General features: G+C 48.4%; 1 protein-coding gene across 2 annotated transcripts in view; it reads right to left on the bottom strand.

Moving 5' to 3' along the window:
• The window catches only part of DISC1 (DISC1 scaffold protein), a 363,915-nt gene extending 358,164 nt beyond the window's left edge, over positions 1 to 5,751 (bottom strand). For both annotated transcript variants that reach the window (XM_057530626.1, XM_057530625.1), the window contains exon 1: positions 5,622 to 5,751. In XM_057530626.1, coding sequence (XP_057386609.1) covers positions 5,622 to 5,679 — 58 coding nt within the window. In that variant the 5' untranslated portion in view covers positions 5,680 to 5,751. The remainder of the gene's footprint in view (positions 1 to 5,621) is intronic.
• Positions 5,752 to 18,118: the final 12,367 nt, after the last annotated feature.

The raw sequence follows: 18,118 nt of genomic DNA, 5'->3' as shown, positions 1-18,118 counted from the left end.
GAGTCCTGGACAATCCCAATCCTCCAGGACAAGAGTCACAAAATTCGAGAGAGGGACGGGTTCCCACACATAGTCCACTGCAGCCTCTGTCCCACGTGCAGACCACCCCCCCATACGGTCACCACAGAATCAGCCAACACTAACTTAAATGCTTCCAGTGGCAAAAAGCTGGCCACTTCTCCAGATGGGTTATTCTATGCATGGACAACATTTTAGCAAGTTTTTCCTCTAACTTGAAAAGTGATGCCCTACTCATGTGTGGCTCTGTTTCTAATTCTGGGCCAAGAAGGCCCTCTAAGGGCTTCCCTGGTGGCGCAGGGGTTGAGAATCTGCCTGCTAATGCAGGGGACACGGGTTCGAGCCCTGGTCTGGGAAGATCCCACATGCCGTGGAGCAACTGGGCCCGTGAGCCACAATTACTGAGCCTGCGCGTCTGGAGCCTGTGCTCCGCAACAAGAGAGGCCGTGATAATGAGAGGCCCGCGCACCGCGATGAAGAGTGGCCCCCACTCGCCGCAACTGGAGAAAGCCCTCGCACAGAAACGAAGACCCAACACAGCCAAAAATTAATTAATTAATTAATTAAAAAAAAAAGAAGGCCCTCTAAATGTTGCATGAATGACTAATGAGTTAATGAACACATGGATTCTTACAGATCAGTGACAATGTGAAAAAAGTAACCGTTCAGAATTTTAAGTGTTTAAGAGTCATGATAGCTCAAAAATAAATAAATAAATAAGGAGTTGGTTTCAATTCATTTAATATTTCTTAAGTAGAGGGGAATTATGCAGAACTACGGAGCGAAGCATGCTTATGGAAACAGCTCCAAGGAGAGAGAAGAGGACCCAGATCCTAATACCCTCTGCTGCTCTCACCCATTTTCCACACCTATAAACTGAGCAGGTCAGATCCCTGATGTCTACTGTCACTCACAACCATCAGGACTCTGATGTGACTTATCCCCGCAGACAGCCGTGCCACACCTCCAGGAGCTTCCTGTCTTAACTGCATGTCTCTGAGAGTTCAAAGCCATCTGCAGATAAAGGGTAAAAGTCCTACCATGGCAGGCAAATGCAGGGGTTGAACAGGTAGAATTATATCCATGTATTTTCAGGATGAACGCAAGGCAACATGGTTGGGAAATTAACCTGAAGTTGACTGAAAATGAGAATCTAGGGCTATTTATTTCAATTACCTCATTTGAGATCAGGCCCCCTACACCTATGGTTACCATTATAAGGTCCAAATATATATTTCTCAGCAGCTGCACTTGGTAAATGCACTTGTCCGTGCCTCGCCGGCCAGAACTCAACAGATCTGACCACCTGATCATTTGAAGCTTCTTCCAGCAATAAATTCTGTGATTCTGTTTATAACACCCGAAGACCAAGAGGCGACCCTAGTGATCTCAGGAAGCCTAGCTCTACCATGCATTTCTGAGCCATGACAGGAGGCAAGTGGCCAAAAGGAAGGAGGGCCGGATAAAAGGAAGCAGACAGGGGCTTCCCTGGTGGCGCAGTGGTTGAGAATCTGCCTGCTAATGCGGGGGACACGGGTTCGAGCCCTGGTCTGGGAAGATCCCACATGCCGCGGAGTGACTGGGCCCGTGAGCCACAATTGCTGAGCCTGCGCGTCTGGAGCCTGTGCTCCGCAACAAGAGAGGCCACGATGGTGAGAGGCCCGCACACCGCGATGAAGAGTGGCCCCTGCTCGCCACAACTAGAGGAAGCCCTCGCACAGAAACGAAGACCCAACACAGCCATAAATAAATTAAAATAAATAAATTAAAAAAAAAAAAGTTAAGTCTTTAGAAAAAAAAAAAAAAAAGGAAGCAGACAGAAAACCGATGGTCATGTCAGCAGCTGAGCACACCATGTGGGCCCCTGACTGCCTTCCAAAGCCAAAGAGAAATACCATGTTACTCACTGGTCAGCCACAGTTCTCCTCTCCCGCTACCACTTGGTATGAAAAACTGGGAAGCTGATGGTGAAGTCTTGTGCTCAAAGAAGCAGCTGGTAAACTCTGATTTCAAAAGAAAATGGATTCAGAATGGTCAAAGCATCTGTGGCAAGTATTTTTTAAACTGCATGATTGTTGCACAAAAGACACTTGCTAAGGAATTTTCACCACAGTCATTAAAATCGAGAACAACAAGAGAAGATTCCCAAGGGCTAAAAGGCTTACATTACTAAACGGTGCTGGCTGGAAAAGTGGTACACCTGTGGCAGAGGGGACCCGCCCCAGCCCCAGGGTGGGTGCCCAGGGCATCTCTGGAAGCAGTGCTCTCTGCTGGCTTTGCATGAGAACCCGGCATATAAACTGAATTAGTAACATCATTGTCTAAAAAAGTATTCTAATTCTGGTCTAATGATCCTAATCTAAAAATTTTATACTCAGAAACTCTGTTCTGTGCTGGTCTTTAGATCTTATTATTTAAAGGTCACCCCTGTATCCTCTCTTCACTCTGAAGATCTTTCATCAAACTTTGACCAAAATCACAATAAAATTCAAACGTTAACAATTTAATCGCTAATCCTTCTTCGATCACAATTTTAAGAATTTTTTTTAAAGGAAAAGCTTTAATGAACATAATAAATGTGGGCTTTCTTTTTTTCTAATGTCTTAATGTTTGAGCAATGAGCTACTGTTCTTTTTGTCATCTAATGAAACAATAATAGTTTGCATGCGGTTTTTTGGAAGTAGATATAAATTGATGAACATGGCACAGAAATGGCTTATAAGAAAACAGACACCAAACTATTGCTCTGCATTGCTGGGATTATGGTGGTTTTCAGTGTTCTTTTTCTTGTTTGTAGTTTTCTGTGCTTCCTGTAACGAGCACCCACTACTTTTGGAAAAAGAAAAAAGAATAAACGAGAAAAAAAAAGAATAAGAGAAACAATTGAATTAGGGATTGTTTCTGCAGCACAGAAACCTGGCATTCGCCCTCCCTCAGGTGCACAGACTTTGCCTAATGGTCCATTTCTGAGGGCATCTCAGGTGAACAGTGAGGTCCTTGCAGAAATGTCCTGGGTCCCAGCCCTCCCAGGTAACCATGACACCAAAAGCCTCAATCCCAGTTTACCCTTCTTGTGCCATCCTAAGGGTCCTGGCAAATTTATGTGTTAAAATAAAACATTCAGGCAGGCTCTATTTAGTCTTGAGATCTCTGATGAGTTCTTTCTTTTTCCTTTTTCTCAAAGTGTTGATTCAATACTCTATTTTTTAAGGGGATCTCTGATGAGTTCTTGTGATACGTTCTTTGAAGGTTTTAGTACGTTTATTCTCTGCAAATTTTCACTGCGTATTTTTGCAAGAAGACAGCTTAAAATGGGATTTTTTTTTTACATAGGGATGAAAACAATTAAGATTATTTCAAAGTCTCTTCTGCCAGGGCTAACAATTCACTCATATTTTGGAGTCTATAAATATGTAGGGTATATTATTATCAATTGTTCTAACACAGGTCTGCTCTGAACTACAGCTCGTCTGCATAACCTCAGTTTGGCCAGTGGTTGAGAACACAGCTGTGAGAGGCACCCACACCGGGGTTCTAATCCTAGCTGTACCCTCCACAGACACATGACCTTTGGAAAGAAGCAGGGTGACCCTGAATCTCAGCTTTGTACAGGGAGAAGGATTATAAGTATCTACCTTACAACAGTCTGGGGCGGATTTCATCAGAGCAATTCCTGATAGACTGCCTGGGACACCGTAAGCGGTAAAAAAAAATTGCAGATGTTCTTATTCCTCTTGGTAGCAGTGACATCTTATATTCGTGCAGTGACTCGCAGGCTTCAAGGAGCTCTCAGATCTTTTACCTCATTTGAGTCTCAGGCAGCTCTATCAGTCCAAAAAGCTACTGTCCCCATTTTATCATTTTTGTAAACAGATGACGAAACTGAGGCTCAAGATCACAGAGCTTAGAAAGCAGCTCCAGGCCTCTCTTTGCTCAGTGCCAGGTCTCAACTGACCCTCAAAAGACTTCATGTGCCATGCCTGAACTTAGTAAGATTAAACTTCCTTTAAAAGAAACTCTGGGGCTTCCCTGGTGGCGCAGTGGTTGAGAGTCTGCCTGCCAATGCAGGGGACACGGGTTCGAGCCCTGGTCTGGGAGGATCCCACGTGCCGCGGAGCAACTGGGCCCGTGAGCCACAACTACTGAACCTGTGCTCTAGAGCCCGCGAGCCACAACTACTGAGCCTGCGCGTCTGGAGCCTGTGCTCCGCAACGGGAGAGGCCGCGATAGAGAGTGGCCCCCGCTCGCCGCAACTGGAGGAAGCCCTCGCACAGAAACGAAGACCCAACACAGCCAAAAATTAATTAATTCATTCATTAATTAAATAGCCAACTTAAAAAAAAAAACTCTGCTATTCATACTTTAATCAAATCAAACTGGTTTTTCTACACCACTCCAAATTAATTAGGTTTTGCTTAGTGAAAAGAGCAACTGAGGTTATTATTTAGAGCTTACTGTGTATCTCAGCTCTGGGCTGGGGGTTCACATCCACGGCCACATTTAAACCCATAGGGACCCTATGAGGTAGCACTGCCATTGCCCCCATCTCATAAATGGGGCAACTGAGGCACAACTAAGTCCAGGATTGAGATGCAGGCTGACTGCCTCATACCCCAGCTCTTAAGACTCCGGTACTGTCCAGATCGCATTTGCCCATCTGACCATACATTTCGCAAAGTGCTTTCACACACAGCAAGTCTATGGGACCGGATTGGGGGGGTGGGAGTGGAGGGGGGAATGGGTTCGCAGTGCTCTCTTCTACATTCGAAGAAACCGAGGCTCCGAGATGTTAAAGGGCTCGTCGGAGTTGCCCGGCCCTCTTCTGGAGCAGCAAGGACACACACTCCCGGACTCCAGACCTCATTCTCTTCCCAAAGTCTCAAATTCCTTTGCATGTATTTTAAAAGTGAGATGGTAGGAGACGTCCTGCCGTTCCTGACAAGCAGCTGTGCACTTAATGGCCTAAGTGTCAACCCTGAGCGTTGACAGCGTGACCCGTTCTCGGGGCGGTGGAAGCGGAGGGGTCGCTCCGAGCCGGGCGTGGGCGTCACTACGGCCGAGGTAAACGGGAGGTGAAACTGCTCGCCGAGCGGCCACTTGGGGCGGGCGGTGCCTGCACCACGTCCCTCAACCCACCCCAACCTCCTCCCTCCAGGTCCCCGATGGGGTGGAAGCCGAGACTCGGCCCGGGGTCGGGACGCGCTCTCGGGACCGGGCGCCCGGGCGTCCCCTGGCCCGCGGGTGAGGGCGCACGGCGACCCGAGGCTCGGACGGCGCAGTCCCCGGGCGCATCCAAACCCGAGCGCGCTCCGGCCGCCTTCCTCGGCCACCGGGACCCGCCCGGGCGGGTCCGACCGGCGCTGCTGCCAAAACTGCGGCTCCCGGGATCTCAGCACGGTCTTCGGGGAGGACCCGGCGCGACAACGACCCCAGCGCGGCGCGCCACGCGCCCTGCCTCAGTTTCCCTCACCTCGCAAGGACGCATAAACCCAAGATGTTAACAGCGGCGCAGCCCGGACATGCACGATTTCCAGACAGAAGAGCGCACCCTCCCCGCCGGACCCCCGCCCCGACCCGCCGGGCCGCCGTGACAGCACCCCTACCTGCGCGGTGGCCCCCGCCGCCACCGGCCGGGGCGCCCTGGGGACCCCCGCCCAGCATGCGCCCCGCCGGCTCCTCCCGCTCCGCCTCCTCCGTCTCCAGCTCCGCGGCGGCCGGCGGGCTCCGTGCGCCCCGAGGCCCGCGGCGCGGGAAGCGAGCGGCCGCGCCGGACGGGAAGTGGGGAGGGGGTTGGCGAGGAAGGGGAGGCTCCTTCCTCCTCCCAGGCCGCGCGGGCCGTTTCCTCCCCAGCCTCGGCCTCGGCACGCGCGCGCGCGCGCACACACACACACACGCACACATACGCGCACACAGACGCATACAAGCACGCACACACACACACGCACACATACGCGCGCACAGACGCACACAAGCACGCACACACGCACACACACACACACGCACACAAGCACACGCGAGCGGCTGGGGCGGGCGGGGCCGGCGGGCCCACAGCCTGCTTCCCGGACCTCGGGAAGCTTGCTTTTCGCTCTTGCCCGTCTGCTGGACGAAAACGAGAGGGGAAGTGCGGTGGGGAGAACGGGTGCTCCGAGAAGGAGAAACTGGGAGGCCTTCCTGGGGCGGGGGACCGGGCGGGTCTACGAGGGTGCCTCGCAGACAATAATTAGGGAAGTGACCAAAGGGTTGATGGAAGAGATGGAGGGGAGGAGAGGGCCGGGGCGGGGGAGGGGAGGAGAACGAGGGGAGACGACAGACCACACTGGGAAAGAGGGGGGCGAGCAGTTCAACAGGAAATGAGGATCCAACTATTTGAATCTTCTGGCAGCACTGGACTGGTCCCAGATGCCCCTCTCCACTTCGGGCAACCATCCCAGGACACAGCTGCAATCCGTGCCCAGCTCGACTCCCCGCCTCTTCGGTTCCTTCAAGGGGGCTGCTAGAGCATCCCTGACGCCGCACCTGTCAGACACGGTTCTTGCCCTTAAGGGGCTCCCCTCCAGCGGGCAAGAGAAATATGTGCGTATGAAACTAAATAACAGCATGCAGTGGAATATGCCACGAGCCAGAGGTTTGGCACAAAACATTGCAGAAGTTGGGGGTAAGAGGGAGTGTCGTGAAGAAGGATCGGAAAGGCTCTCTGGAGGAAGGGAAAGGATCTTGCTAGAACTACAGGAGGGTCAAGGTCCTTCACGAGATAAGAACTGTGTCAGTGAAAACACCTGGATGTGCTTAGGAGTCGGAGAGTTGTGGGACGGAATGAATATGAGCGTGGATGTGAAGCATGTGGGAAGATGGTGGAAGGAACAAAAAAGCTGGATCAAGCTGAATTTAACGGTGTAGACCACGAAGCAGAGAGCTGGACTCAGTGCTGTGGTTTGAGAGATTAGAAAAAAGCTCTGTTTGTTTAGCTAGTTGACAGAAACATGGGGCAAGAGGTGACCTACACTAAATGAAGTGGAAATGCCAGAACTGCCCTGGTATACTGGAAAGGAATTATCTAAAGGCTTAGGGAGGTTGAAGTATTAGAGTGGATTTATCACATATGACCTGCTTACTCACTCCGAGAGGGTCCAGAGGACACACCGTTTGCCGTGACTCTGAGAAATAACTTTGTGACCCAGCATCGTTGGTCAACTCTTCTCTGTAGGTCAGAAATTATAGTGGGAACTATGCCACTGCAGTGTGGGTCCTTAAATGCAATGAGGATAATTGGACCCCAGAGTAGCTGGGGCCGCATGGTGACAATGAATCACCAAAGGCAGGGTGGGCATGGTTTCTGTAATGGACAGCAGAGTCAAAGCAGCAACTGGAATAGTCTGACAGCCACAAACCTATGGCATTGGCCGGTGAATCATGGGGTTCTTCGATGAGGATGCTACTAAACTCTTACTTGATCTATATGAGCAGAAAAGTTCTAGGTCAAGGGAACAAAAGCCGAACTTTAATTACCAAAACAGAGAGACTCCATCAATGCCCAGACTTGCGTCAGTTTGCAGACCCAAAACTCCTTGAACGAAAGAGATGTCTGTCTCTTCCAGGAAAGACCTTGCAACGCTGCCAAAAAATATATACTATTAATCTTTCTTCAGCCTTCCCCAAAGGGACATAGGGCCTTTTACTCGGGTGACTGTGTGCTGGGGGAGAGGAAATAATCAGACTTCTCAGGAATTACTGGACACTGGCTCTGAACTGACCCTGAGTCCAGGAGACCCACAACATTACTGCAGTCCGCTAGCCCAAGTAGGGGCTTATGGAGGTCAGGTAATCAATGGAGTTTTAGCTCAGGTCCATCTCCTAGTGGGTCTCTGCACTCATCCTGGGGTTATTTCTCCAGTTTTGGAATGCATCATTAGAACGATACTCAGCAATTGGCAAGATCCCCACCATGGCTCTGGGACCTGTGGAGTGAGGGCTGTTTTGGTAGGAAAGGCCAAGTGGAAGCCACTACAAACCGCCTCTGCCTTCGAAAAGAGTTAACCAAAGGCAAGACTGCATTCGTGGAAAGATTGCCGAGATTAGTGCCTCCATCGAGGACCTGAAAGATGCAGGGGTGGTGATTCCCAGCACCTCTCCATTCAGCATGCCCATGTGGCCTATGCAGAAGACAGATGGGTCTTGGAGAATGACAGTGGATTATCATAAATTTAAGCACATGCTGATTCCCCTTGCAGCTGCTATACCAGCTGTAACATCACTGTTTAAGCAAATTCATACATCTGCTAGTATCTGGTATGCAGCTATTGGTCTGGGAAACGTTTTTTCTCCATACCTGTTTGTGAAGACCACCAGTGCAGCTTTCTTTCAGCTGGCAAAACCAGCGGTGCAGCAAAGACTGCCCTACCTCAGGGATAGATCAGTTCTCCAGCCCTACATCATCATTTGGTCAAGCAGGCACCCTATCGCCTTTCTCTTCCGGAAGACTTCACACTGGTCCATTCCATTGATGATGTTACGCCAATTGGTCCTAGTGAGTGGGAAAGACTCGCTATTCTAGGCTTACCGGTGAGACATTTGTATGCCAGAGCGTGGAAGATAAATCTGACAAAAATTCTAGAGCCTTCCATCTCAGTGGGATTTCTAGAGGTCCGGTGGGATAGGTGAAGGATAAGTTGTTGTATTTGGCCCTTCCTATGACCGGAAAAGAGACACAACACCTAATGGTCCTCTTTGGGTTTGGGAAGCAACATATTCCTTATTTAGGGGTACTACTCAAGTCCCTTTACCAAGGGACCTGAAAAGCTGCCAGTTTTGAGTGGAGCCCAGAACAAAAGAAGACTCTGCACCACGTCCGGGCTGCCCTGTGAGCTGCCCTCTGCCATCTGAGCCATGTGGTCCAGCAGATCCAGTGGTCAGTGGTGGTAGCTGCTGGTGGAGGCTGGGTCAGACCCCTATAGGGGCGTCACATCACAGACCCTGAAGATGACAGGGCAAAGCCCTGCCATCCTCTGTGGATAAGTACTCTCATTCTGAGAAACAGCCTTTCACTTACTGCTGGGCCTCAGTACTAACTGAACATTTAACCATGGGCCACCACATCGCCGTGCAAGCTGAGCTGCACTTCATGGGTGCCGTCTGACCCACAGGCATGAATCTGGGCATGCACAGCAGCACTCCATCATCAAATGCAAGTGGTACATATGAGATGCGGCTCAAGCAGACCTGGAAGGCACAAGTAAGTTACATGAGGAAGGTGCCCAAATGCCCAAGGTCCCCACACCTGCTACACTACCTTCTCTCTCGCAGCCTGCACCTGCGGCCTCATGGCCAGTTCCCTAGGATCAGTTGACTGAGGAAGAGAAAACTTGGGCCTACTTTACAGATGGTCCTGCATAATATTCAGGTACCACCCAAAAGTAGACAGCAGCTGTACTACAGCCCCTTCTGGGATATCCCCGAAGGACAGTGGTGAAGGAAAATCCACCCAGTGGGCAGACCTTTGAGCAGTGAACCTTGCTGTTCAGTTTGCTTGAAAGGAGAAATGGCCAGAAGAACAAGTATATGCCAATTCAGGGACTGTGGCCAATGGTTTGGCTGGATGGTCAGGGATTTGAAAGGAACATGATTGGAAACTTGGTGACAAGGAGATCTGGGGAAGAGGTATACAGATAGACCTCTCTGAATGGGCAAAAAACTCGAAGATACTGTGTCACAGATAGATGCTATGGTCTCAACAGAGGAGGATCGTAATCCTCAAGTGGATAGGATGACGCCGTTCTGTGGGTACCAGTCAACCTCCTTCTCCAGCTACACCTGACATTGTCCAATAGGCTGATGAGCAAAGTGGTCATGGTGGCAGGGCTGGAAGTTATCCCTGAGCTCAGCAATACAGACTTCCACTCACCAAGGCCAACCTGACCACGGCCACCGCTGAGGGTCCAAGCTGCCAGCAGCAGGACCAACAATATGGCAGCCTTCCCCAGGGTGATCAGCCCGTTTGCTACTTGGTGGCAGGTTGATTACGTTAGACCACTTCCATCATGAGAGGGGCAGCATTTTGTTCTTACTGGAGTTGATAATTACACTGAATACAGATTTCCTTTTCCTGAACACAACGCTTCTGCTGAAACTACCATCCATGGACTCATAAAATGCCTTATTCACACAGCATTGCTTCTGATCAAGGAAGTCACTTCACAGCAAATGAAGTGTGGCAATGGACCCACACTCACAGAATTCACTAGTCTAACCGTGTTCCCTATCATCCTGACGCAGCTGGCTTGATAGAACAATGGAGGGGCCTTTTGAAGACTCAGTTACAGCACCACTAGGTAGCAGTACCTTGCAGATCTGAGCAAGGTTCTCCAGGAAGCTCTCTCTGGATGCTCTGAATCAGTGTCCAATATATGGTGCTATTTCTCCCATGGCCGGATTCATGGGTCCGAAGAATCAAGGGATGGAAATGGGAGTGGCATCTCTCGCTATAAGCCTTAGTGATCCACTAGCAAAAGTTCTGCCTTCTATTCCCACAACCTTATGTTCAGCTGGCCTAGAGGTGTTAGTTCCAAAGGGCGGAATGGTTTCACCAAGAAAAACAACAATCATGCCATTTAACTGGAAGTTAAGATTGCCACCTGGCAGCTTTGGGTGCCTTGTGTCTCTGAATCAACAGGCAAAGAAGGGACTTATGGTGTTGACTGGAGTGATTGATCCTCACTATCAAGGGGACATTGGACTGCCATGCCACAGTGCAGGCAAGGAAGCGTATGTCTGGAATATAGGAGATCCCTCAGGGCACCTCTTAGTATTTCCATGCCCTCTGACTAAAGTCCCTGGAAAACTATAACAACCTAGTTCAGGGAGGACTACTAATGGTCCAGTCCTTTCCACAATGAAGGTTTGGGTCACCCCAGCAGGTAAATAACCAGGACCAGCTGAGGTGCTTCCTGAAGGCAAAGGGAAGGATTAGTTGAAGGAGGCAGTTACAAATACCATCTCCAACCAGGTGACCAGTTACATAGCTGAAAACTGTAATTGACATGAGAATCTCTTCCTTATTTTGTTAGGACTCTGTTTATACATGGATAAGAAAGGGAGAAGACAAAGATACGTGATGTATTATTTTATATTTTATCTTTGTTTTCTTCTCTTCCGTATCCACTTACATAACATAAGATGTACTAATAATAATTAAATTTACAACACAGTATTTAAGTCCGAGGACATGAAGGGGAAGACTGAACATCACGCAAGGATTATGCGTCTTCTTCTGGAGAGAAGGTTAGTGAGTTTAGGGTTATACTCAGGGCAGTTGTGTCATGTTAAGTGGAAGTACTTTGCTACTGTCCTTATTTGGAGACCATGAATGGCTTAAGGAGATGTGTACGGATGCCAGGTCAACAAGAGTTGCATGATGATGTAGGTCTTATGTGTCAGCTGGGCCAGGCTATTAAATCAACCCGGCCATTTAATCAAACTCTAATTCAGGTGTTTCTGTGGAGGTACTTTTGTAGATGTGGTTATATCTACAATCAGCTGACTTGAGGTAAAGGAGATGACCCTTCATGATGTGGGTGTGTCTCATCCAATCAGCTGAAGCCCCTAAGAGTAAAGACTGAGATTTCCTGAAGAAGAAAAAAATTCTCCCTCAGGATGGAAGCCTCAAATCCTGAGTTTCCAGCCCTTGCACCTGCCCTACAGATTTCAGAATTGCCAGCCCTGACAAGTGCATGTGCCAATTGCTTACAATAGATCTCCGTCTTCTGTCTGTTATCTGTCTAGCCATCCATCCATCCATCCCTGTGGTCCTCCCTTGTCTGCTTCCCGCTTTGGGTCTCCCTCTTTGGTTTCTCCTTTCTCCCCATCCCTTCTTTGAATCTTCCCCAGCATCGCATCCTTGACCTTCCTTTTTTCTTGAGCATCCCTCACCCTCCACCTGACTATCGTATACATCTCCAAGGTTTCAACTACTCTGATACGACCTCGACTGGCATCTTTCACAGCAACCTCTCTCCCAAACTCGATTCGTATATCCAACCTAGTGGCTCTGCTGGTCTCCCAAATGTAGAACCTCCAAAAGGTTTCTCACTGCCCTCTCCTGCCCGTTCCCCAAACTGCTGCTTTCCCAGCATTAACTTTTTTCTGAAGGTAGCTTTGCTCTCCCCTTGAGCCCTCCTCTCAGACTGGAAACCCGGGAGACAATGCCACAGATCCCCCCACCTCCTCCTTGGTGCTCACTGAATCCTGTCCATTCTACCCCAGAACTGTCCTTTGTGTCCATCTCCTGCTCTCCATCCCCGCCACCCCTAATTGTATTTTCAACTGCTGCCTGAATGTCACTGCTTGGTTGTCTAAGAAGCCATTCAAACCACCAAGTTCAGAGCTGTTCTCATCAACTCCCCCTCAACCCTACACTTCCAACTGGGCTCCCCACCTCACCTCACCTGCTGGCCCTACCATCCCTCTAATCAGCCCAGCAGCACAGTTTGGAAGGCATTCTACACGTGGTTAGGAGCACAGGCTCTGCCCTCAGATAAATGCGTGCATATCTAAGCCCCACTACTTCTTAGTCTTAAACCTTGGTAAGTTATTTAACTTTGCTAATCTTCAATTTGCTCATCTGCAAAACAGAATTAATGACAGAATGTACCACATCAGGTGGTTGTGAGAGGGTCTGATGTATGGTCTGGGGTGGGGAGTAAACACTGGGTTATTTTTAAAGTCCCCGAGATGATGCTAAAGTCCAGTCAGGGACTTCCCTGGTGGCGCAGTGGTTAAGAATCCGCCTGCCAGAAGACCTAAATAGGCATTTCTCCAAAGAAGATATACAGATTGCCAACAAACACATGAAAGAATGCTCAACATCATTAATCATTAGAGAAATGCAAATCAAAACTACAATGAGATATCATCTCACACTGGTCAGAATGGCCATCATCAAAAAATCTAGAAACAATAAATGCTGGAGAGGGTGTGGAGAAAAGGGAACACTCCTGCACTATTGGTGGGAATGTAAATTGATACAGCCACTATGGAGAACAGTATGGAGGTTCCTTAAAAAACTAAAAACAGAACTACCATACGACCCAGCAATCCCACTACTGGGCATATACCCGGAGAAAACCATAATTCAAAAAGAGTCATGTACCAAAATGTTCATTGCAGCTCTATTTACAATAGCCAGGACGTGGAAGCAACCTAAGTGTCCATCGACAGATGAGTGGATAAAGAAGATGTGGCACATATATACAATGGAATATTCCTCAGCCATAAAAAGAAACGAAACTGAGTTATTTGTAGTGAGGTGGATGGAGTTAGAGTCTGTCATACAGAGTGAAGTAAGTCAGAAAGAGAAAAACAAATACCGTATGCTAACACATATATATGGAACCTAAGAAAAAAAAAAGTCATAAAGAACCTAGGGGTAAGACGGGAATAAAGATACAGACCTACTAGAGAATGGACTTGAGGATATGGGGAGGGGGAAGGGTAAGCTGGGACGAAGTGAGAGAGTGTCATGGACATATACACACTACCAAATGTAAAACAGCTAGCTAGTGGGAAGCAGCCACATAGCACAGGGAGATCAGCTCGGTGCTTTGTGACCACCTAGAGGGGTGGGATAGGGCGGGTGGGAGGGAGGGTCTGAGACGCAAGAGGGAAGAGATATGAGAACATATGTATATGTATAACTGATTCACTTTGTTATAAAGCAGAAACTAACACACCATTGTTAAGCAATTATACTCCAATAAAGATGTTAAAAAAAAAAAAAAATCCGCCTGCCAATGCAGGGCACACGGGTTCGAGCCCTGGTCCGGGAAGATCCCACATGCCACAGAGCAACTAAGCCCGTGCGCCACAACTACTGAGCCTGCGCTCTAGAGCCCACGAGCCACAACTACTGAGCCCATGTGCCACAACTACTGAAGCCCACGTGCCTAGAGCCCGTGCTCCGCAACAAGAGAAGCCACCACAATGAGAACCCCGCGTACCACAACGAAGAGTAGCCCCCGCTCGCCGCAACTAGAGAAAGCCCATGAGCAGCAACGAAGACCCAACGCAGCCCAAAAATAAATAAATAAATAGATAGATAGATAAATAAATAAATGAGAGAAAAAAATTTAAGTGCAGTCAGGGTTAAGACCACTGATGTAATGGTAGTATAGATGGGTCTGTGGAAGATGCAGAAAGACCAGTTAGGAAAGAAACAACAGTCCAGGCAGGAGATCGTGAACATTTGCAATGAGCATAGAGAAGAGAGACCACGTTCACGAAGCAGAATTATGTAAAACTTGGTAACTGGATGCTGAGGGTAGCTGAGAGGAAGGCATCTAAGATGACTCCAGTTTTTAACTCAGTTGACCGGGCTGAGCGGATGGTGGTAGCATAAAGCTGTGGTTCCCAAATACGTTTGTTCACTATAATCACTTAGGAAATTTTAATATTTTGTTCTCGTCTTGTATCTTACCTACTGTGCAGGATTGTATATTCCTAGTCTCTCAAAGACTTGTGTACAGGAGTGTTCTGTCGTCAACTCGATTATTCTGGGAACTCTGTTCTGCAGATGGCTTTCCCTGGCCCGTTATCCTGGCCAAAAGTGTGATATCTGGGAAGAGGCAGTGAAGCAGCAGACATCTGGCTTGAAAGGTCATTGTAGGTCAGTGGCAGCAGAGACAGATGCAGAGGTGCTGGCCAGTTCTGGCTTGTGCTTTCTCTTCCCCGTCTGATGCCTGGGTATCCTTCCCAACTACTAACCCTGCCAGCCAACAGAATCCCCAGGCTCGCCACCGGATACTTGTCTGTGCACTCACGGACACAGAGCGGCATCGACCTTCCATAGACTTCTGTATCAGCCCCTTCACAGCCCTGTTCTCACAGCCGGACATGCACAGCTTCCCGGTCTCCTGCACACTCCAGCTCCTTCACCCACGCCACAGCTTTACCCTTTCTCCCACAGCTGTGTGAGCTCTGCTTCCTACAATATGTTCCTTGTTCCACAGCACTCGTGGACGTTCTGCTTCTCCAAGTAAACCCTCACTTACAAACGCACTGATTTGAAATCTCTGGCACAGATATTGCAGAAATCTTCCTTTAGTGTTCTCATTCCCACACAGTGCTGAATTAGTTAGGGCGCTTTGATTACAACTAACCAAAACCAATATACTCTAACTTTAGTAAAAAAAGAAAGTTGGGGGACTTCCCTGGCCGTCCAGCGGTTAGGGCTCCGCGCTTCCACTGCAGGGGGCCCAGCATTCCATCACGGGTCGGGGAACTAAGATCCTGCAAGCCGGCCACGTGGAAAGCCTGACCCTCGTGGAGCCAGTGCTGAACCTCTACGACTGAGATCCTGAATAGGTCAGGAGCCCCGTCACTGCCGTCAAGCGTAGCCAAGGAAGTGGGCCCACACACAAGCACAGTCCCTGGAAAGCACCTCTGAACACAGGGGAAGGGATAGGGTGGGGACCACTGTGAGCTGGACAGCCAACCCAAAACGTGTCTACTTCAAATGTTGTGGTGCGGCTCAGGCGTCAAGGATCCTGCTGCTTATGAGCAAACAAGTGACACCTTTAGTTTCCCTTTGCTTTTAATGTTGTGTCCATCATGGCCATTACCTAGCAGTGTTTGCCATGGATGTCAGTTCTGGATACTGAGATATGTAAAGGGTGTCTTACAAGGAAGAATAACTGAGAGCAAAGGATGACTGGATAATTGGTCTAGGAATATTTTTTAGTTTAAATTTTTGGAAAGTTCTTCCTCGTACATACTACCAGACTCTTCAGCAGAGCAGAGATGAAGTAGCATCATCGATGCCAATGCAATCTGAGGCTGTAGCCCAAGAGTCCTGGCTCCGCTACGAGAATCAGCAGTATTTCTGCTATATTGAAATTACACATACCTACAGATTGCACTAACGTAGACAACGAACATTAAATACTGCAGGTGTAAATGTACAGCAAAAAGCTAGGGCCTCAGAGGAAAAAAAATGTACGGTTCTTTTGCCAAAGCAGTGAAATTCAAAAATTGTGTTTAAGAATACGGGAGTCTCGGGCTTCCCTGGTGGCGCAGTGGTTAAGAATCTGCCTGCCAATGCAGGGGACACGGGTTCGAGCCCTGGTCTGGGAAGATTCCACATGCCGCGGAGCAAATAGGCCCGTGAGCCACAATTACTGAGCCTGCGCGTCTGGAGCCTGTGCTCCGCAACAAGAGAGGCCGCGATAGCGAGAGGCCCGCGCACCGCGATGAAGAGTGGCCCCCACTTGCCGCAATTAGAGAAAGCCCTCGCACAGAAATGAAGACCCAACACAGCCATAAATAAATAAACAAACAAACAAACAAAAATGAATACGGGAGTCTCTTAGAAGTTTACTAATAATAGCTAATGTTTATTGGGCACTTAGTACCAGCCAGACACTGTTCGACACAATTTAAACTTGTTAACCTTAAGTCACCTTTGCAACAGCCCAATTATCACACCCATTTTCAGACTGGATAACTGAGGCACAGAGAGTTTAGAACTTGCCCCAAATCACAAACATAGTGAGTGGCCGCGGAGGGATTTGAACCAGGCAACCTCCCTGGAGAGTCCACATTCCTAACCACGATGATGTACTGTCTCTCACTAGACAAAAATGACATTTCCTGAGGCCTCAGAACAAACGACCTCTCTCCTTTCATATACTGAGACATACTTAGGTAGTAAGTCTTCATACTGTTGCATTTTCATACATAATGTGCCCTCACCCCACCCTTCCCTTGGTTTCATTCCCAGAAGTGGGTCAGAGGAGAGAAGTCAGGACATGACAGTCTCCTATGTAATTAATGTCCCTTTGCACCTCCCCTTCTAGATTGTAAGCTCTTAGAGGGCAAATGCCATCCTTGTTCATCCTTGCATCCTCTGGCCAGAAACTTATTAGACTGAATGTTCTAAATTGGGATTCTGACACTGGACAGGCTAGTGGATTTATTTCTCCCTTCTGCTGCGAATTATCTGAGCATGGCAGTGACGGACAGTCACAAGAATTCCCATCAGGTGACATAGCTGGAGTTAAATAGGAAATATTCTCATTGAGAACAAAAACAATGCTTAAACAATTCTGGGAAATTTAATTGTCTAAAGGAGATCTTTTCTTAAAAAAAAAAAAACTTGAATGAATTGGAGAAAAGAAATCTGTCTTCAGCTCAGGAAATAACATTAGACAACATGAAGCCCCTCATTTGTTAATGCCTGGAAGCAGGAAGTTGGTTCAGTTTCAAATACCATCAGATAAAGGCCATGCCAAAGGATGTTATCATAGTTTTAGGTTAAATATATAATATAAATAACCTTCCTTTTGCAAGGCACGTTGTCTGAAAGCGCTCATAGTGAGATAATACATGGGAAGTGTGGGCGCTCGTTCTAGACATGCCGTCCTGAGACACCCCCAGCTGTAGCACATCGTCATCTGCCAGTGATCAGTGCCCGCCAGAGAGTTGGCATTCAGAATGGGCTTGCATGTCAAATGGCTAAAGCCATTCGGGAAGGCTGCCTAATTTTTTTAAATTAATTAATTAATTTATTTATTTATTTATGGCTGTGTTGGGTCTTCGTTTCAATGTAGGAAGAGCTAACACCACTGACAAGAATCTCTCCACTCAGAGATTCGTTCACAAGTAAATTCTTCATCGAGGCGTGGTCTTCCCCTTGCTGCTTTCTGCCTTAAATAAATAGACGGTGTTCTCCATTAGAAATTCAGTATCTACACCGATTCCAACTTCCTCCGGGAAAGAGGCACCTGCGCCCCGGACCTCACTGCCTCTCATCAGATCAGTAGTCTAATGGCTCAGCCTCATCACCTGCTACGTCCACTCAACAGCTACCCAACCTGCCCCCGTCTCTTTCAGGTTGACTGTCTCGTGTGACCCCGGACAGATGGCACTGTTACTCTCAGAGCTCTCACACACAAGGGACAACATTAGCCAGCACAGTAATACGTGGCAACCTTATTGTCACTGAAAAGCTCAGCAACCCCAAGGCTTCTTTTTTCCCACTTTTAATCTCCCCTCCCAGTGATCAGGAGAACTTTGCCGACCGTCTCCGTGGCAAAACTGGTCTAATTCTCTCATG

The sequence above is a fragment of the Balaenoptera acutorostrata genome, chromosome 16 (assembly GCF_949987535.1).
Source record: "Balaenoptera acutorostrata chromosome 16, mBalAcu1.1, whole genome shotgun sequence".
Classification (NCBI taxonomy): Eukaryota; Metazoa; Chordata; class Mammalia; order Artiodactyla; family Balaenopteridae; genus Balaenoptera; species Balaenoptera acutorostrata.
This window is presented reverse-complemented; position numbering and strand designations above follow the sequence as displayed.